Source organism: Danio rerio, chromosome 9 (assembly GCF_052040795.2).
Source record: "Danio rerio strain M-AB ecotype USA chromosome 9, GRCz13ab, whole genome shotgun sequence".
In the NCBI taxonomy this organism is placed as follows: Eukaryota; Metazoa; Chordata; class Actinopteri; order Cypriniformes; family Danionidae; genus Danio; species Danio rerio.
Window position 1 is genome coordinate 53,890,001 of NC_141029.1, and position 21,748 is coordinate 53,911,748.

A 21,748-nucleotide genomic window follows, 5' to 3' on the forward strand; every position below is an offset into this window, starting at 1 on the left:
CCCACACCAACACGGGGAGAACATGCAAACTCCACACAGAAATGCCAACTGACCCAGCCGAGGCTCGAACCAGTGACATTCTTGCTGTGAGGCGATAGTGCTACCCACTGTGTCACCATGCCGTGTATTCATTTATTTATCGCCCCTTATTTTATTTAGTTTTATATATTTTGTTTTGTTTATTTTAATTATTTATTTATTTATTTATTTTCTTTATTTTTTTAATTTTATCTGTTTTAATTAATTAATTTGTTTATTTATTTTGTTTTATTTATATTATTTATATTATTAATTAATTTATTTTATGTTTTATTTTATTTGTTGTATTTTATTTTGTTTATTTTGTATTTATTTAATTGATTTATTTTTTTATTTATTGTTTTCTATTTTATTTATTTTATTTTGTTTTATATTTATATTTTCTTTATTTATTTTTAATAAATTTTTATTTTATTTGTTTATTTTACATTTTTTATTATTATTTAAAAAAATATTTTGTTGATTTAATTTAATTTATTAATTTTTTTGTTATTTACTTATTTTTATTTATTTTATTACTTTTATTTATTACAATTTTAATTTTATTTTATTTTGTTTTTTGTTTTTATTATATTTATGTTTTTCTGCTGAAATTCTCAACCAAAAGCCAATAAATATATTTTGGGGTGAAAATTTTTCTTTTTTTGTGTCCTATTTTACGTTTTTAAATAAAGTGTTTCTGTAAATTCTACACAGAGTCATAATTACTAGAAAAAACTCAAAGTTTACCCAAAATCACAATCATAAGATAAAAACTTGCATTTACATGCAAAAATAATTCTAAATAATAATTAATAATTAATAGTTTATTTATTTTAGAGATTCAGAGATTATGACAATGTCATATTTGTGACAAAAACTCAAAATTAGACTGCTATAATTAAAACTCTTTAGTCTCATAGTTGTGGTTTTGTTATTATTTTATACAGCAATAGGCAGATCAATATAAAACAACTAACTAAAGTGAAGTCAATTTAAATTAAAGATAGACTGAAACTAATTAAAACAAATAATACCTCATGTCTGACACGATCCTGACATATCAAGCATCACCATGTAATCAAAGGGGGTGGGGCTAAAGATAATGAGGCTTTTGTGATGTCATCAAAAAAACGAATGTAGTTTCATAGGCTGATAAAATGCTCTGTTGTTTATTTTCACTTCATGTTGAATGTAATAAAAGACACACAGCACAGTCAGTCAGTGTGTGAGAGTTTTGGTCAAAAGCAGGAGTGAGCAGTCTGCATCCCGCTGAGAGTGTGTGTGTGTTTGTCTGCAGCCCCATCAGAGCCCTTGCTGTGCAAGTTTGCGGACGGAGGCCAGAAGAAGCGGCAGAGTCAAAATAAATATGTGCAGAACGGCCGAGGCTGGGGCCGAGATGGAGAGAGCAGACTGGTGAGAGACTGCAGCACTTTTACTCTCTGTCCTTCAACTGACCTGTGTGTGTGTCTGTGCTTGTGTCTGTGCTTGTGTGCGTGCGTGTGTGCGTGCGTGCGTGTGTGTGTGTGTGTGTGTGTGTGTGTGTGTGTGTGTGTGTGTGTGCGTGCGTGCGTGTGTGTGTGTGTGTGTGTGTGTGTGTTTAAATAGTTTATTTTATTTTATTAAACTGGTCCCTTAAATGTTTTATTTATTCATTGATTGATTGATTTATTTATTATTGAACAGGTCCCATAAATGTTTAGTTTTATTTATTTATTTATGTTTTATTTATTTATTTATTTATTTATTATTGAACAGGTCCCTTAAATGTTTTATTTATTTATTTATTTATTTATTTATTTATTTATTTATTTATTTATTTATTTATTAAACAGGTCTCTTAAATGCTTATTTATTTATTTATTTTAGCAGGTCCCTTAAATGTTTTATTTTATTTATTTATTAATTAATTTATTTATTCATTTATTTATGTATTTATTTATTATTGAACAGGCCCCTTAAATGTTTCATTTATTTATTTATTTATTTTTGAACAGGTCCCTTAAATGTTTTTATTTATTTATTTATTTATTTATTTATTTATTTATGTTTATTATTGAACAGGTCTCTTAAATGTTTTATTTTATTAATTAATTAATTTATTTGTTCATTTATTCATTTATTATTGAACAAATGCCTTAAATGTTTCATTTATTTATTTATTATTGAACTGGTCACTTAAATGTTTTATTTTATTTATTAATTAATTAATTTATTTATTTATTTATAATAAACAATTTCCTTGAATATTTTATTTTGTTTGTTATTTTATTATTTCTTTTTTTATTGAACTGCTCTCTTAAACACTTTTTGTATTTTATTTTATTAAACTGGTCCTTTAAATGTTTTATTTTATTTTATTTATTTGTTTATTTATTCATTATTAAACAGGTCCCTAAATATTTTATCTATTTATTTATTTATTTATTATTATTATTCATTTATTTATTTTTTATTTTTATTTTTTAAATTTTTTTATTGAACAGGTCCCTGAAATGTTTTATTTTATTTATTCTTTTATTTTATTATTTTATTGAACTGGTGTCTTAAATACTTTTTTTTTTCATTTTATTTTATTTTATAAAAATAGTCCCTTTAATGTTTTGTTTTATTTATTTATTTTTATTTATTTATTTATTTTATCATTATTAATATTGTTATTATTATTATTGAACAGGTCCCTTAAATATTTTATTTTATCTGTTATTTCATTTGTTATTTTATTTTATTATTTTATTGAACTGGTCTCTTAAATACTTTTTTATTTTATTTTATTGAACTGGTCCCTTAAATGTTTAAATTTATTTTATTTTTATTTTTTTATTGAATATGTCCCTTAAATGTTTTATTTTATTTATTACTTTAGTATTTGTTTTATTTGTTATTTTATTATATTAATTTATTGAACTGATCTCTTAAATATTTTATTTTATTTTATTTTTATTGAACTGGTCCTTAAGTATTGAAGTGTAAGATGTTTTTACTATATAATTTTGCACCTTTATGCATTTTGTTTGTATTTTTTGTTTGCATTTTTGTAAATGTATATATTTATTTTTTAATTGCTCATTATTCTTTTTATTGTTACATAGCACATGCAAATATTTGTAACATACAGTCATTTTGATTTGTTATCAATTTTAATCTAATCTAATTTGATCAAACTTTTAGTCGATTTAATTTCAGTCTATTTAATTTGAGACAATTCAGTGGTTTCTCAGATTAAAAAACATTTATATTTTTTTCTGTCCATCATCTGTAAGCCACATCATGGACAGCATGTAATTGCATCACGGTGTCTTTCCTGTCAGTCCAGATCATTTCATTAAACCTCAATTTCCACATTTTCAGGCTTTTCCTCCTTGCATTGGCGAAGAGAAGCAGCTTAAAGGATTTAAGAAAGTGTGGTTTCTCATTTATTTCTCCTGTTTCTCTCATAGGCTGGCATGACCCTCACATACGATCCCACCACAGCTGCTATGCAAAATGGGTAAGAGCATCTGTTGTTTTAGCTTTACTTATGTATTATTGTAGTTTTTGTGTATATTTTGAAATGGGTTTTATTTGTGATTTGTTAAAAATATATATTTTTTATTTTACTATATACAGTTGAAGTCAGAATTATTAGCCCCCCTGTTTATTTTTTCCCACAATTTCTGTTTAACGGACAGAAGATTGTTTTCAACACATTTCTAATCATAATAGTTTTAATAACTCATCTCTAATAACTGATTTATTTTATAATATTTGACTAGATATTTTTCAAGACACTTCTATACAGCTTAAAGTGACTTTAAAGGCTTATCTAGGTTAATTAGTTAACATTTCTTTTAAAAATTGTTGCAAACTGTACACATCTGCAAATTCATGCTTCAAATGCTTGAAATGATATACTTCATACACATATTAATATTCTCCACTATAACTCATTAATACTTTTCAGCATTGTCTTTCATGTATGTCTATACTTCCATCACAAACAAACAAAACACACACACTCAAACTCAATGCAGTCAAACCATATGGACAGTATGGTACATTCTTGTATGAAATATGTGGTTTTCATGTGTGTGCAGGTTTTATCCGACCGCGTACAGTATTACGAACAGAATGATCACACAGACGCCCATGTCTCCATATATCTCACCTGTGTCCACATACCAGGTAAAGTCATGTTCACTGCACAGGTGTACAGTATCAGAGCTGCTCTGCTCATCTATTTGTGTGTTTAATAACCCGCAGGTCCAGAATCCATCCTGGGTTCATCAGCCCTACATCGTCCAGCATCCAGTGAGGATTTTATTTTATTTTATTTTATTTTATTTTATTTTATTTTATTTTATTTTATTTTACAGGTCTCTGATTTTATTTTTGTTTTATTTAATTGTATTTAATTTAATTTAATTGTTTTTTTAAGTACCTTAAATTTTATTTAAATTTTATTTACTTTTAAAATATAAATATAATATTATAAATATAATAGTATTTAGTAAACCAATTATAATTGGTTTTCAAGCTCAGTAAATAAAACAAACGTATTTTGATCTAATATTTACATTTTTGATTCAAGTTTTGAGTCTTTAGTTTCTACTGAAAAATCAAGTGTTCAATACATGATACACACACACACACACATTAGACATTATCTAGACCAGGGGTTTCTAAACTATTCAGCTTGCGACCCCCAAAATAACAATTCCAGTGACTTGCGAACCCCCCTATACTAAAAGTGGTAATAAACACACAAACATTGCACACAAAGTGCACACACACCAATAGCAACTATTTAAACACAAACATAATTACAACACAAAAAATGCAACAGCCAATCAACCATGTAATTTTTCATGGTCATTATTCATTTGTTTAGTTTAATACAAACTCCACTTAATAAAGTGAACACAAGACTGTTCTTGGTTTATTTTTGGAGACCGTCCACCATGTTCAGTCATGGCCTTTGATTTTAATGTACACAAGTGCCATAAAGGTGTTGCAACCAATGCTATTGCTGTGTCATTAATCTAGTGTAATATCCCGAGCAGTCGCAACCTATTGGAAAAAAGTTGAAAGGCTGATGGCTTTTTATTTGCTTGTTATTTTTTTATGCAACTATTAAATATTATTTTTATCTTCTGTAGGTTGTGAATAAAATCTGACAATTCTATTTGTTTAATAACGTATGTTAGATTTTTGGAAATCACCAAGAGACCCCCAATGATGATGTCTCGTGTCCCAAGCCCCACTTTGATCTAAACTAGTATATATTTTTATTTATTTGCTTTTAAAGGCTTTTTAAATGTGTTTTATCTGCTGTATTTAGCTATAATTAATAAAATGTTGTACATGTACGTTCCTGATTGAATGTGTGTGCTGTGGTGTTGCAGGGAGCAGTGATTTCGCCCTCTATAGATCACTCCATGTCTCTTCAGCAAGCGTCCATGATGAGTCCCCTTACTCAGCAGATGAGCACACTCTCACTCAGCAGCGCCGGGACGGTGAGCACTAGCACTCACAGCACTGCTACTACACCCTAATGCTGATCATACACAGGGCAACATATTGAGCAATGTTGCTGGGTAATCCAGTGAGGGTTTTATTTTATTTTATTTTTTATTTTGTTTTATTTTATTTCATCTTTTTAAATTCTTTTTGTTTTTATTTTATTTTATTTTATTTTAATTATTTTAGAGGTCTATGATTTTATTTTTGTTTTATTTAATTGTATTTAATTTTATTTTATTTTATTAGACAGGTCCCTTAAATTATATTTTAATTTTATTTACTTTTATATAATTTTTATTTTACCTTATTTTATTTTTTTTTTTGCTCTTTAAAATCTTTTTATTTATTTATTGTTTATTATTATTATAATTCATTAATTCATTTATTTATTTTTTTGGCTTAGTCCCTTGTTATAATTATTACTATCATCAATTATTATATATCACATACAAATTTCTAAAATTTACAGTTCTTTTGATTTGTTATACACTTTTTTTAATTTAATTTTTAGTCAATTAAATTTCAGTCGATTTAATTTTTGAGTGGTTTCTTAGATTTTAAAACAACATTTCTATATTTTTTTTCCCAAATTTTGGCAAACCATTTTATAGTCAATATTATTAGTCAACTTGTTAGATTACACTCTCCATGCCAGATGAATAAGATCCAGCCCTGGACGCCAGATCCTGTCAGAAAATGTTTGTTTCTTTGGGTATCCGGACAACAAGCCAGCAGAGCCGCACAATACCCAAACCGGTTAACCAGTATTCAACTTAAAACAGTCTCTTATCAATATAGGAGTTAACTGAGGAAACCAGAGAGGAGCAGAAGCAGGACATGAAGTAATGATAATAAAGAAAGAGCAGAGTTTATTGATGAATCTTAGTTGCGTAATATTGAATGCTCTGACCTGGGCAAATCCAACAAGTGTTGTTATTCCACAAACAACAGCAATGGACAATTACTGCTTCACAACATTGTCCACATTGAAATGGAGACATTCTCTTACTCTTGAAAACAAGTGTTACTTGAATTCACACAGTCATAAGATTATAACAAGTCATACGATTATAATTTATTATAATTTCAAAAGGGAAATAATAATAAAGCAATAAATATAGCAAATTAATAATAATAAAATATAAAAAACATAATAAAATGACAATTCATTATAAATAATAATCAAATCATTAACTAATGATAAATAAAATAAAATAATAATTAATAATATAGTGTTATCCTACATTAATTAAAAATATTTTATCATTTATATTGTTTTAATTATACAACTATTATTAATAATAAAAACAATAAATATTGTTTACATTTTCATGGTTTTATATTGTTTTTTTTTTTTGTTTTTTTTATTGACTAAAATCTTACACGCTTTGTGTCAGTTTTTTTAATTTAATAAATTTGTATTTTTGGAGGTTTGGTGTTGCCACCTTTAATGAAAATTTTATTTGCACCTTTTACGTTTTTTGGCCGAGCACCCAGTTAAGAGGGATGTGCGTACTTTTGTACAATTTTTCATTGACTAAAATCTGCAATAACATATTCCAAAATATTAATTTATGCATTTTTAAATATTAATTTGTACATTCATAAATATGACTTTCCTATTAATTCTTATTCTAATTAAAGTTATAGTATTATCTTACATTAATTCAACATATTTTGTTATAATTAGTTTTATTCAATTCTGAAAGTAGTATTATTATAATTATTAATAAGATTATAACAATATGGAAAAAGGAAAAAAAGAATGAACCTATAAATATAGGAAAATAAAAATAATAAAATCTAAAAACATGATAAAAATGACAATAGATAATAAATAATAATCAAATCATTAACTAATCATCAATAAAATGATATAATAATTAATATTATAGTATTATCTTACATTAATTCAAAATATTGTATTGTTAATTATAATATTTAAATAGACATTTATTATAATAATTATTATTAATGATAATAATAAAGTTATAGTATTATCTTACATTAATTCAAAATATTTTATTGTTAATTATAATATTTAAGTAGACATTTATTATAGTAATTATTATTAATGATAATAATAAAGTTATAGTATTATCTTACATTAATTCAAAATATTTTATTAGTAGTATTATGAAGTTATAAAACTATTATTATTATTATTATCAATAAGATTCTAACAATATGAAAGTAAATAATAATAATAATAATAAAGCAATAATTAAAGGTAAATAATAATAAAATATATAATAAAAAAAAAAATATATATATATATATATATATATATATATATATATAAGATCTATATATTTAAGATCTGTCACTGACATGATTTTCGTGAATACAGAAGACTGGGTGGGTATTTTTGCATTTCGGCGGGTTTTGGATACTTTTTGAGCTGGAATCAGTCAGCTACATCTGGCAACACTGTGTGTGCTTTTGGTTTCATTTTCACTGCTAAGAGCGGTTAATTTCCCGCGCGGCTCCCAAACGATCACTCTGTGCCACAAACTGAATGTTATTTACAACTTCATGACCTGTTATTCACAGCATATGCAGGTTCTGTTCACTAAAGTAAACTTCAATCAGAGGCGCGCGTACCCGCCCTCCCTGTGGTAACAGCTGAAGGTCAGCTCACGTCACGTGAGATTCTGCGGTCACAAATACGTTACATGAAGACAGAAAAGTCATTTTTGGGGTGAATTATATCTTATAAATGCAGCATGTGACCCTTTCAACACCATTTGGAGGTGTCCACGTTGCTGAACAACGTATGTAAAACAATGTGAAGACTTCTGCGGCCACCTTTGCTTCTCTCCTGAACTTGAAAACATGATTGACAGAATCGTAGAAATGCTGGATTAAGATCGTCTAGCTCAGTGGTTCCCAACCTTTTTCTTTGGGGCCCCCTCCATGAACATATACAAACATTGGAGCCCCCCCACCATATAAATACACACGCACGCACATACATATGTACTGTGTGTGTGTGTATATATATATATATATATATATATATATATATATATATATATATATATATATATATATATATATATATATATATATATATATATGTGTGTGTGTGTGTGTTTGTGTAATATTAATATATAGTAATATGTATAGAAAATATTAATTAATCAGTTTTAACTTGTCTTGGCCTTCAATAAAACCAAAATTTAGGTAGGCTTTGTCATACTGTCTAATCTTTTTCTTCGCCTCTGAAGAATCCCTGCATTTACGTTTGTCTGCCATTTTTGTTTTGATTTTGCCTTTACGACACGTTGACAAGCAGATTGCGCGAGTGAGCAAAATTTAATTAATTATTTAAAGTTATTTATTTTAATTATTTTCACTATTATGTTGTAATTTTAAGCATGCGTTTAGATTTTTATTTATTTTTTTGGTACTTAAAAATACATATATAATAGTAGGGCTGCTCGATTTTGGGAAAAATCATAATCACGATTATTTTGGTCATAATTGTAATCACGATTATTCAAAACCATTGCCAGTTAAAGTCAAAATTATTAGCGCTTCTGAGATTTTTTTTTAATAGATATTTCCTAAATTATGTTTAACAGAGCAAGGAATTTTTTATTTCCTATAATATTTTTTCTTCTATTTGTTTTATTTTAGCTAGAATAAAGAAAGGTTTAAATATTTTGAAACCAATTTAAGGTCAATATTATTAGCCCCCTTAAGCAATATATATTTTTGATTGTCTGCAGGATAAACTACCGTTATAATGACTTGCCTTATTACTCTAATTAAGCCTTTGAACTGCACTTTAATCTGAATGCTTCTATTTTGAAAAATATCTAGTAAAATATTATGTGCTGTCATTATAGCAAAGACAAAAAGAAATCAGTAATTAGAAATGAGATATCGAAACTATTATGTTCAGAAATAAGTTAATAAAATATTCTTTCCATGAAACAGAAATTGGGCAGGAAAAGGTTTGCTAATATTCAAGAGGGCTAATAATTCTGACTTCAAGTGTATACATACAGTTATTTTCCACCCTGCAAAGGAAAGAGAAATAAATACAATAGAATAAAAATATAAAACAAACTGTGTTTTAAGCATCTTCACTGTAAGAAAAACACTTTAGCTACAGCAGTCCTTCAGTCAAGAGCAGCGAGGGTTTTCTCGTTGTGTTTGTTTAATAATGATAAAAACAGGCGGCAGAAGGATTATAGCGCGCTGTATCTTTAATGGTTTCTCTTTCACGTCTTTTCATCCCCAACTCGTTTGTTTATTACACAAATGAGGGTTAATGTACATAATCACTAAACACCGCGTTTTGACACCTATTTTACCATTAAAGCGCTCACGTTAAGATGACTTTAGATGTCTGCGCTCCTCTGCTCGTCTCAGTGTGTGAATGAGAGTGAATGCTGACCGGCCGCATGTTCTGACTGCGTGATCGTGCTGCACACACACATAAGCTCTTTCGCGCTTTTAAGAGCCATTTAAGAGCGTGTACAACTGGGACGTGGCAAAATATGATGCAATAATCATTTATCTCGATTAATGCTTTTTTATAATCGTTTGAAACCGAAATCTAAATCGGATATTCGATTAATTGCAAAGCCCTTTATAAAAGTGGAGCATTTTTATGCCTTTTTCTACCTCAATACTTATCCTCTCCCGCGCCTCCCCTGTGAACTCTGGCGCCCCCCTTAGGGGGGCGCGGACCCCAGGTTGGGAACCACTGGTCTAGAAGGTCGAATCGAGATCGCCATCTTTTTACGATTAATTGCTCAGCTCTAATGTAATCTTAATAATAATCATATCATCCAATCAACATATTTAATAAACATTATACATAATAATAAAAAAGAAATGGCTCCAATTGTTGCTTTCTTAAAACAACACACACACACACGCATTTGCTTCTTCACCCTTTAAGCCCGGGGTGTCATATCCAAACTTTGTTAGGGCCGAGTGTTGTGAGTAAAGGGCCATACATACACATTTTTAAAAATGTATTTATTGGAGAAAATAAAAGTGTATTAACTGTATAACATCTCTATAACACTTCATAAACCACATTTATCAAAACAGTAAGGTTTTACATTTAATTTGTGTCACAGCAGGTTTTATCTGTATCACAACATGAAATAAGCTCTCTAACCATTATAAGCATAAAACAGTGCAGTAGGCTAGCATAGAACAGTAGTCTACTTTTAAAACAATTTCATATTCAGAAAAATTGATGATAAAACAAAATGCCAACAACTGATATACCACATTGTAACAAGCAAATTATGGTTTCTGATATTGGATTATTTAACTTTTTCTTTTAGCTTTAAAAAGGCAACCTAATCATGAAATGATCCATGCCAACTGTCGATGCCTACAACTCTGAACTTGTGGATTTCAGACCTAATATGGTGGTCTGTGAGGCGTTTTTTGACCATTGTGCTAGTCCCAGAAATATTTTATCTTGTTTACATCAGAGGTGTAAAGAGTACCTGAAAAGCATACTTGAGTAAAAGTACAGATACCTTACTGTAAAAATTATAATAATAATTAATAATAATTCCTTACATTTATATAGCGCTTTTCTGGGCACTCAAAGCGCTTTACACAGTGGGGGGAATCTCCTCATCCACCACCAGTGTGCAGCATCCACCTGGATGATGCGACGGCAGCCATTTTGCGCCAGACCGCACACCACACACCAGCTGATTGGTGGAGAGGAGACAGTGATGCAGCCAATTGAATATGGGGATGGTTAGGAGGCCATGATGGACAAAGGCCAGTGGGCAGATTTGGCCAGGATGCCGGGGTTAAACCCCTACTCTTTTTCGAAGAACATCCTGGGATTTTTAACGACCACAGAGAGTCGGGACCTCGGTTTAGCGTCTCATCCGAAAGACGGCGCTCACTGAGCAGTATAGCGTCCCCGTCACTATACTGGGGCATTAGGACCCACACAGACCGCAGGTTGGGCGCCCCCTGCTGGCCTCACTAACACCACTTCCGGCAGCAACCTAGCTTTCCCATGTGGTCTCCCATCCAGGTACTGACCGGGCGCAGCCCTGCTTAGCTTCAGTGGGCGACCATGTGAGAGTTGCAGAGAGCTAGCTGCCGGCTACTAAATTACTCCATTACAAGTTACAAGTCACCAATTCTAATAAGACTTGAGTTAAAGTATTAAAGTATCCGATTTTAAAAGAACTTAAGTATTTTACTGAATGTAGGCTCAAAGAACACAGAGGAAGGTTTTATTGCCTAATATTGAAATTAAATTGAACACCTCAATGTTTCAAAATGGCAGAGCAAAATAAATAAGAAAAAAATAGAACAAAAAATCTCAAACTCAAATGTTCAAAATGGCACAAATCAATTAAAGTAGTAAAAAAAATCAGAGCTGACTTTCATGCGATTCACCTCACCGTCTCAAGGGGGGGAGGGGGGGCAATACTTTCATTTGAGTAGTTTTTCAATTGATTAGGATGTTTTCTCTGTATTACAATTAAACAAAGAGGAGCAGTGTTATTTTTCAACTTGGTAAACTACATATAAATTCAATGAAAAATACATCACAACCTCACAGCTACATGCACCTGATGCAAAATGTATAATTTCAGTAAAACGTTTATTCGCATTGCACAAAAAAAAATTAAGCTAAAACATTGTCATGTCATGTCACAGTGGTTTTTGCCAGATAACTATTAAATTAACTTCATTCACTTTAAATTAACATTAAATAGACTCTTACTTCAATGTGTTTTCTCAAATTTGATGATAAATTCTTAAAAGCACTTATTTTCGTGGTTCGTGGCAAACAAAGTAGAAACTGCATCCTGTAAGAGACATCCTGCACATCGGCAAATGAAAACTTTTCTTTCAGATAAGGCCATGGATGGTCATCAGTGCTGGCACTGCTTGATGTGCCGACTTCGGCTTCATCATTTGCTGCAGCCATGTCGCTAATTAAACACCTGGTTTTAGGCAAGCTGCTGATTCACGTTCACGTGATTTAGCTCATAAATAGCATACAGTACCTTCAGCAGCCTGCAGATGGCGATATCGCCTTGTCCGCCCAACAAATTAGCCGTGGTAGATAGAGATGACGACTTGTCGCGCACAATCACAATGTAACTAGTAACAATGAGCGTCCGTTCAAATGTAGTGGAGTAAAGAGTACATATATTCAATCAAAAATGTAGTCAAGTAGAGAGTAAAAGTTGCTTAAATTTTTAATACTCAGTACAAGTACAAAGTAGCCAAAAAATACTTAAGTAAAGTAACGAAGTCCATTTACTTAAAGGGCCATGAAACCCCCTCGTTTCAGCAGGGTGTTTTCACACCTCTACTTTGGAAAAAGTCAGAAAAGTGGGCGTGTCCAGCTCTGTTTAGGGGGTAGTGTCGGAGGAAGAAAAGAGGCATGGTGTGGGAGTGTCTATTTGGGCACGCGCGAGTTTCAGAGTCAAAACACACAACCACAGCGGACAATGTGACTGTGTTTCCATGGACATCTGTAGTCGAATTATTTGCCAAATTATTAAATGGTGGACTTTACTGCAGTTTGGCTCTTTCATTCAGGGAATTCATTCATGTCCCTCCCGACAAACGAGATATTTGATTCGAGGAACTGCTCTAAGCATGTATTTTTCATGCAATGTTTGATACCGCACGGCGAATGAGAGAAAAAAAAAAACTCAGCATTTCCCGGAAACTTAGATGCACACGGCAGGTAGCGTCAGAAAGCCACGTGTGTTATTCCGGTCACCAAATCCAACACGAGGTTATAGTTTGGTTGTAACTGTTAGTGCTAACTTGTTTACACTCGGTGCAATAGTTTGTTTGATACGAACAAAATACGAACTGAATAAACAAAGAGCACTGGTCGCTCACTTACCAAATCTGTAGAGACAGGACAATCACCAGCAACTAGAGCCGCGTCTTTTATTAAGAGGAGACTACAAGCGAATCTGGATCTCAGCGTTTGCAGATGAGAACAGCTCTCAGGTAAACAATAATCCTCCTTAGACACGTAAGTTATTGTTGTTTAGCGTCGCGTACACTGTTAATCCATGCGTGAGTCTGAGCTCTCACAGAGAGAAAATGAAAACAAAACTTAACTGCAGCAAACTATAAAAGCAACACTTCACGCTTGTTTTCGTCTCTGTCGTTTAAACACTGTGACAGTAATGAATATTAATGAAGTTGCACAATAGAGCGCGCTGATTGGTTTGAACCAAGCCTTACTCATGCATTAATGCAGCACACTGTAAGACGTAATAAGACTCACTCTGGCAGAGACGTCCAGTCTGCACACTGGAATACACGCTATTATGTCATGACCGTGATGCAGCTTCAAAAATTCGTTTCAAACCGGAAGTACGAATTTGCCTGAAATAACGCAAAAACAACCAATTTACACTTTTTAGTGAAATATAGGTGTCCTAATAGTGTTTTTAGCAGTGTGGGACACATATACGACTGTCAACAGCTCAAAAAATGTGTTTTGGTGTTTCGTGACCCTTTAAGTACTTTACACCACTGGTTTACATTTAGTGTAACGTGATGCTAACGTCATTATTAGTGAGTATGGATCAGCGCAACAGCACCACCTGTGTCTCAATATTGTAATTGTCACACACCTAATAATGAAAGTGAGCACGGGCCACTTGAACTTCATTGCTAAAACTTGTTGTCAGGCCTGATTAAATGGTTTGACGGGCCGCATTTGGCCCTCTGGCTTTGTAATTAGCACATGTGCCTTAAGCAATATTGTTTTTGATTGTCTACAGAACAAACCACTGTTATGCAGTGTCTTGCCCAAAAACCCTAACCTGCCTAATAAACCTAGTTAAGCCTTTAAACGTCACGTTAAGCTGAACACTAGTATCTTGAAAAATATCTAGTCAAATATTATTTACCGTTATCAGGACAAATATAAAATAAATCAGTGATTAGAAATGAGTGATTAAAACTATCATGTTTAGAAATGTGCTCTCCGTTGAAGAGGAATTGGGGAAAATATATGAGGGGGCTAATAATTCTGACTTCACCTGTACGATTCACCATATAATGGTCCAAATACTGCACAGAAAAAGAGTCTATATTTAAACAAATGCAGGCGACACATGACTTACGCGCAACTCAGCAGAAATGCAGAATAAAAAGCTGCTGACAGAATGAGAGCAGAGAGGCCTGAAGTCTGCAGATCTGCTGATGTTTTCATGTGAATCTCTGTGTGTTTGTGTAGTTTATGCCAGCCAGTCCGGCTCTCCAGGGCCCGTATATCCCTCCATACACTCACATGCAGACCGCCGCCGTCTCCGTGGAGGTGAGTTTGTGGCCAAAAACACTCATTAATCCAATTCACAAGCATTATACATGGAGAAATACACGCAGAGATTGTGCAGCTGGGCTCAAGTCATCTTTAAGTAGACAAACAGCAGAAGAAGTAAGAAGTAAAAACAGCAGAGCATCTAAATAAATACATCAAAGACAAATATATTGACAAACATGCTGTGTGTTGTGCAATATTAAAAAATAAGGTTTGTATAAACAAATAATAATAATATAATAATAATAACCTCACATAAAAAGTACCAGTTACATATAATTATATTGTAAACTATTGTTATTATTATTATTATTATTATTATTATTATTATTATGAATGTAATGTAAACAATATTTTGCTATTATTATTATTGTAAATGTAAATAATATTTATTATTATTATTATTATTTTATTATTATTGTTATTATTATTATTAATTATTGTAAATGTACATGTAAACAATCTTATTATTGTTGTTATTATTATTATTTTATATTATTAATTATAATTGTAAATGTAAACAATATTTTATTATTATTATTATTATTATTATTAGTATTATTAATTATTGTAAATGTACATGTAAACAATCTTATTATTGTTGTTATTATTATTATTTTATATTATTAATTGTAAATGTAAACAATATTTTATTATTATTATTATTATATCATTATTATTATTAATCATTGTAAATGTAAACAGTCTTTTATCATTATTCTTTATTATAAAGGTAGATTTAAGCAATCTTTTATTATTATTAATTATAAATGTTAGCAATCTTTTATTATTATTATTAATTATTATTATTATCAATTATTATTATGAATTATTGTAATTGTAAATGTAAACAATCTTTTGTTGTTATTATTATTATTATTATTAATACTATTAATTGTTAGAATTGTAAATGTAAGCAATCTTTCAATAATAATGTTATTAATATTAATTATTGTAAGTGCAAATGTTAATAATATTTTATTATTATTTTATTATTATTATTATTAATTATTTTAAATGTAAGCAACCTTTTATTAATATTATTATTATTATTAATAATAATATTATTATTATTAATCATTGTAAATGTAAACAATCTTTCATTATTATTAATATTATTATTATTTATTTATTAATTCATTAAATATTGTTTACATGTATATGGTGTTTGGTGTTTTATTGCTTAATGTACGCAATAATATATTTCAAAATTTTAATTAATGTAATTTTAAACATAAATTTATAAACTAATGCAATTTTTTTATTCCTTAATTCATTTACATAACACAACATAATACATAGTATTATAATAAATTAGTAGTATTGTTGTTGTTATTATTATTATTATTATTAATTTTTATAAATATAAATGTAAACAATCTTTTATTATTATTATCATTATTAATATTATTATTATTATTAAATAATTAAAGATTGTTTACATTTATATGTTTTTTGTGTTTTATTGCCTAAAATATGCAATAATATATTTTAAAATATTTTTTGCATTTTTAAATATTTATTTATAACAATGCATTTTTAAATATACAAATAAGAATTCTTTATAATTCTGTAATTTAACAAAAATACAGTATTCATTTACATAACACGACGTAATACATAATATTTTAAATCATTATTATTATTATTATTTTAAATAGTTATTGATAGTGTTTTGTGTATTGTGTTTAATGTCAGATGGTTTGTGCGATAAGTATTTTTATATTTTGTTGTACTTTGAATTTGTAAGATGTGTTAGGTTGTGCTGGTTGGATGCTTAAATGTGCTCAGCTAGATCTGTTTTTTGTTTTGTTTCTTTTTATTTAATTATTTTATTTATCTATTTTTTTGCTGCAGGAGAACAGTCCACAAGCTCAGGTGGAATCGTCCAGTGATCATTCACCTTACACCTATCAGCAGGCCAAGTGATGAACAGGTACACACACACAGATAAACAGTCATACAGCAGCAGTGTTACGGTCACTAGCATTAGTTCCACAAGGGGGCGCTCCATCCATTCAGCTCTCCTCTACTGTCATAACATTCGCATACATGCCATGCCATTAAAACATTTATTGGCGTTCCTGTGAATTTAGATTTTATTTTATTTTATTTCTTCAAATATTTCACAAAGGATGTTTAACAGAGATCAGGGTTTTATTTTTTCCACAGTATTTCCTTTGATGTTTTTCTTCTGGAGAATGTCTTATTTCTTTTAGCTTGTCTGGAATGAAAGCAGTTTTTACTTTTTTTTATTAGTTTTTTTAGGTCAAAATTATTAGCCCTGTTAAGATTTGTTTGTTTGTATTGGAATAATTTTGACTTATTTTAGTAGAACAGTAAGGTCTGACTTTGCTTGGACTAAAGTCTTGTCTCTTAACCGCTCTAATGTCCAGTATAGAATATAAAGTCCTGCTGCAGTGGAAACAGAATGAATATTGTGTCTGACTCCATCATGAGCTTGGAGGACTGCATCCATACATCTCTGCAATGACTCAAATCACTGATTAATAAAGTCATCTGGAATGGCAAAGAAAGCGTTCCGCAGGACTCCCAGAGTTCATCAAGATCCTTTGGATTCATCTTCAATGCCTCCTCCTTCATCTTACCCCAGATAATGCTCAATAATATTCATATCTGGTGACTGGGCTGGCCAATCCTGGAGCACCTTGACCTTCTTTGCTTTCAGAGGCTTTAACGTGGAGGCTGAAGTATGAGAAGGAGCGCTATCCTGCTGGAGAATTTGCCCTCTCCTGTGGTTTGTAATGTAATGGGCAGCACAAATGTCTTGATACCTCAGGCTGTTGATGTTGTCACTCTGCAGATCTCTCACACGCCCCCATACTGAATGTAACCCCAAACCATGATTTTTCCTCCACCAAACGTGACTGATTTCTGTGAGAATCTTGGGTCCATGCTGGTTCCAGTAGGTCTGCAGTATTGGTGATGATTGGGATGCAGCTCAACAGATGATTAATCTGAAAAATCAACCAATTTCCAAATGATCAACTAGAAGTCAAGTTATTATTTGTTGCTCTTACAACTGGGATTGACGAGTGTTGTCGTCAGGTAGTGTATTATAGCAAAGAACTCATTGTTTGTTTGTTTGTTTGTTTATTTATTTGTAGGGTCTTGTTGGTGACTGAGAGAGAAGGAGACGACTGCTAAATCAACAACAGCTTCCTTTGAAGAACCGGCTCTACCGACGAATCAACATTTTGCACAGGTTCTACGATGAGTTCCTCGGTTTTATAACAAAACTACTTTGACTATTTTTGGTATAAGTTCCATTAGGTGCAAATCAAGGATTCATTTCATCAGAGGATGCTAACAAAGAGGAAAACAAAAAGCAAATGAGAAATGGGAAGAAGAAGAAAAAAAAGAAGTTTTATTTTAATAAGGAAACAACGCTTATTTTTTACCAAGGATGGTCACATAGATGCAGGAACTTCATCATGCGACTCAAATGTGCATGGAGATCTTATTTTTATTATGATTTCAGATTTGTGTTTTTGTTTTCTCTCTCTCTTTCTCTCTCTCTCTCTTCTTTTGTACTGAAACTGATGTTTGTTTTTAGAGATTTATCAGCCGGACATCCTGAGAAAGATGCATTTGTGCTTGCGGTGTGAGTGTTGTTGGTGTGTGTGTGTGTGTGTGTGTGTGTGTGTTTTCTTTTTCTGTTGTGTGCTTCATCTTCGGTCTGACCGATCTGTCCGTCTTATACGATTTGCCTTAAAACTCTTTCCCGTACAGTAGCCGGAGACTACTGCCTTGTAAATCAGCTGAATAGGGCTTTTCTAGCATCTCGCAAAAGCAAAATTTAGCCGCCACGCTTGGATTTCGGTGTTATTTTATTTCATTGTGCTTTTTTTCTGGATCTTTTTAGAGTACAAACCGTTTCGAGTGACACCGTTGATGATGGAGTTTTTCATAGGATTTAATGTTTTTATAATCAGAGGACGACGATCCTTTGGTTGTTTGAATGTGGTAGAAATTCTGCTGAACGATCACGTTTTTGATAATTGCCTTTTATTTTTGGTTTTCGTTTAAAAGAATCGGTGTTGTAGTTTAGATTTAGATGAACTTGTGTGGGAGGAGCTTTGACGTGTATGCTAATTAGAGGGTGGGGTGCTAATTGAGGGCGTGGCCGCACATGCATATATATAAAAAGTTGGATTCGTGAATCCCCCGTGACATTTTTTCAGCAGCGGGGAGAGGTGAACGTGTAGAATATTAGTGCTCGTTTATTATGGCAGGCAAACAAATCTCGGCACTTTCAAGTTTACTTCACCAAAGACAGTCAGCGAATCGGATGGTGAGGATTAAATGTCGTTTTTTTTTTTCTATCAAGGCGGGCCATGCTGAGACTTTTTAAACAGACTAGATTGCGGTCCTGGAGAATGTGCCTTCTTTGTACATATGCATTCAGCTGTCTTTAGTTGTCGAGGAGCGGACACCGATAGCGTGAAGGACGATTCGGATCCAGCAAGTGCCACAAGCTAAACGCGAAACATCACTACAGAGCGGAGACAACTGAAACTAAAACGCGGAACGAGGACAGGTTGAAATGACGGCTTCGTTGCAAAACCCTAGTGAGCTGCCTAGGTAGGGAGCTACCTTTTAAGGGAGCATTGAAATGATTTCCATGGATCATACAGATAGACTGCACTGGAAGATAAAGAGAATGATAATAATTATTGAGAATCGTTATAGAAATAAGTCTGCACGGTGGCTTAATGGTTAGCATTGTCGCCTCACAGCAAGAAGGTCACTGGTTCGAGTCCCGGCTGGGTCAGTTGGCGTTTCTGTGTGGAGTTTGTATGTTCTCCCCGTGCTGCCATGGGTTTCCCCCACACTTCAAACATATGCGCTGTAGGTGAATTGGATGAACTAAATTGGCCGTAGTGAGTGTGTATGGGTGTTTCCCAGTACTGGGTTGCAGCTAGAAGGGCATCTGCTGCTTAAAACATGTGCTGGAATAGTTGGAATAGCGTTTCCGGTGAACTGTATGCCATTGCAAAATCTGCGCGTTTAAGGTCTGTTTTCTTCGAAAATCAGCGATCTCCACTGTCTGAGTGATATCCGATATAAATTGAGTCTCAGATTGTACAAGAAGCACTGCATTAAATTACATTTCCCCTGCAATGTTTTTTTAAAATATGAGCATTTATTTTACCCTAGTATATTCAATGGAGCTTCTACGCTAGCCTGCCGATCCTGACGGGTGCGTGCGAGTAAACGACTTTTGTCTCATTTTACGTTCGAGCAATTAAACGAATGCCAAAATCTATTTAACTGATTGTATTTTAATTACATTACAACACTGATGCTGTAAAATGAACCAAATAAAATGGAAAAAAGTCACATTAACCGTTCACCGGAAGTTTATCAATATGGAAAGAAACACTAGCTCCACATATACCCTATATAACAATTCCAGAAAATACCAGCAGCTCACTGGGTTTTTCAGCGCAGCCTTTGAAAGTAAAATCGCATCTCTTAAAGGAACAGGTTTTTATTTTATTCTCACCTCACGATATACTTTAGTAAGTAAGGCTTTATTGATTAATTTGTCTTCCAAAAGACTGTGTTTTTTGACCTGGTGGTCTTGCTGACCGGTTATCTACCTCAGAGTTTTGTTGTCCTCTGTTTTGATTGGTCGGGCTCGCAGGTTCAGCCCGCCCCTCCAGACCAAACGGCGGCTCAGGAGCTGTCCACGTACACTTGATTTTCTTTCAGGTTTTATTTTCCTCCTTTTAAAGATACTTTAATCCTCTATTTTTCTTCTTTTTCTTCAAACAAATTTTTTTTATTATCGTTATCGTTGTAAGGAAAGTTGTGCGTTGAACGTATCGTTTTAGTGTCGTTTAGCATTCAGATTCATGGTTTCAAAAGCAAAAAAAAAAACAAAAAACACTGCTGCTTTTCATCACAAGATATTCCGGGAGAGTGTAGATGGTAGATCAGAAAGTGCGCGAGAGAGAACGAATGAGAAAGAGCGATGCTGAAAGTTGGGGTTTTCCAGAGACATCACTGTTGTGTGGAAGTCTGCTCTTGTCGTGGGATATAAATATAACAGATTAGGTCATTGCAATACTTAACCTCACAGTTGTGTGTGTGTGTGTGTGTGTGTGTGTGTGTGTGTGTGTGTGTGTGTGTGTGTGTGTGTGTGTGTGTGTGTGTGTGTGTGTGTGTGTGTGTGTGTGAGTTATTAGTTTAGATCTCAATTAGTTTAGATTAGTTTCGATCTCAAAACACGTTGACTGTAATTCCAATTTTTTTTCCATGTTGGAATTCTGAGTTTAGATATCAGAATTTTTCAAGTGGTGCTCGCTGCAGAGCCATTTGAGGAGAGCTGAGCTCCATCTTTTTTGCACTTCTTTTACGAGTGATGTCACTGGGGGTAGGGTTAGGGGTGGGGTTGGTGTACGCATTAAAACAGCTTACAGGAGGAGGAGCGACAGCTCATGCTCCCCCTCGCTGGAGCTCAACTCTCCTCAAATGGCTCTGCAGCGAGCACCCTCTCGAATTTTTGGGTTTCCTCGGGGTGCTCCGGTTTCCCCCACTATCCAAACACATGCACTATAGGTCAATCGAATACACTAAATTGGCCATAGTTTATGGGTGTGAATGAGAGTGTATGAGTGTTTCCCAGTACTGGGTTGCAGCTGGAAGGGCATCCGCTGCATAAAACATATGCTGAAATAGTTGGTGGTTCATTCGGCTGTGGTGACCCCTGAAAAACAAGGGACAAGCCGAAGGAAAATAAATGAATAACTGATACCAATTTGGGATTTAGACTTTTTTTTTCCCTCATAATTTAGATTTTTGCATTTCAGGATTTTGACTTTTCAGAAATCTGAGATTACATGTCAGAATTTATTACTTTTAGTACATTTTTTTCATAATTCT

At 32.2% G+C, this 21,748-nt stretch overlaps 1 protein-coding gene across 8 annotated transcripts in view; it reads left to right on the forward strand.

Moving 5' to 3' along the window:
- Positions 1–19,591, forward strand: part of rbms1b (RNA binding motif, single stranded interacting protein 1b) — a 172,096-nt gene extending 152,505 nt beyond the window's left edge. For 4 of the 8 annotated variants that reach the window (XM_087268581.1, XM_087268580.1, XM_087268582.1 and 1 more), the window contains exons 7-14: positions 1,319–1,434; positions 3,459–3,508; positions 4,095–4,182; positions 4,261–4,308; positions 5,403–5,513; positions 14,753–14,833; positions 16,694–16,772; positions 17,965–19,591. In XM_087268581.1, the coding sequence (XP_087124707.1) occupies positions 1,319–1,434; positions 3,459–3,508; positions 4,095–4,182; positions 4,261–4,308; positions 5,403–5,513; positions 14,753–14,833; positions 16,694–16,765 (566 nt within the window). In that variant the 3' untranslated portion in view covers positions 16,766–16,772; positions 17,965–19,591. The remainder of the gene's footprint in view (positions 1–1,318; positions 1,435–3,458; positions 3,509–4,094; positions 4,183–4,260; positions 4,309–5,402; positions 5,514–14,752; positions 14,834–16,693; positions 16,773–17,964) is intronic. The other 4 variants (XM_087268584.1, XM_087268583.1, XM_087268586.1 and 1 more) reach the window with 1 other exon arrangement.
- Positions 19,592–21,748: the final 2,157 nt, after the last annotated feature.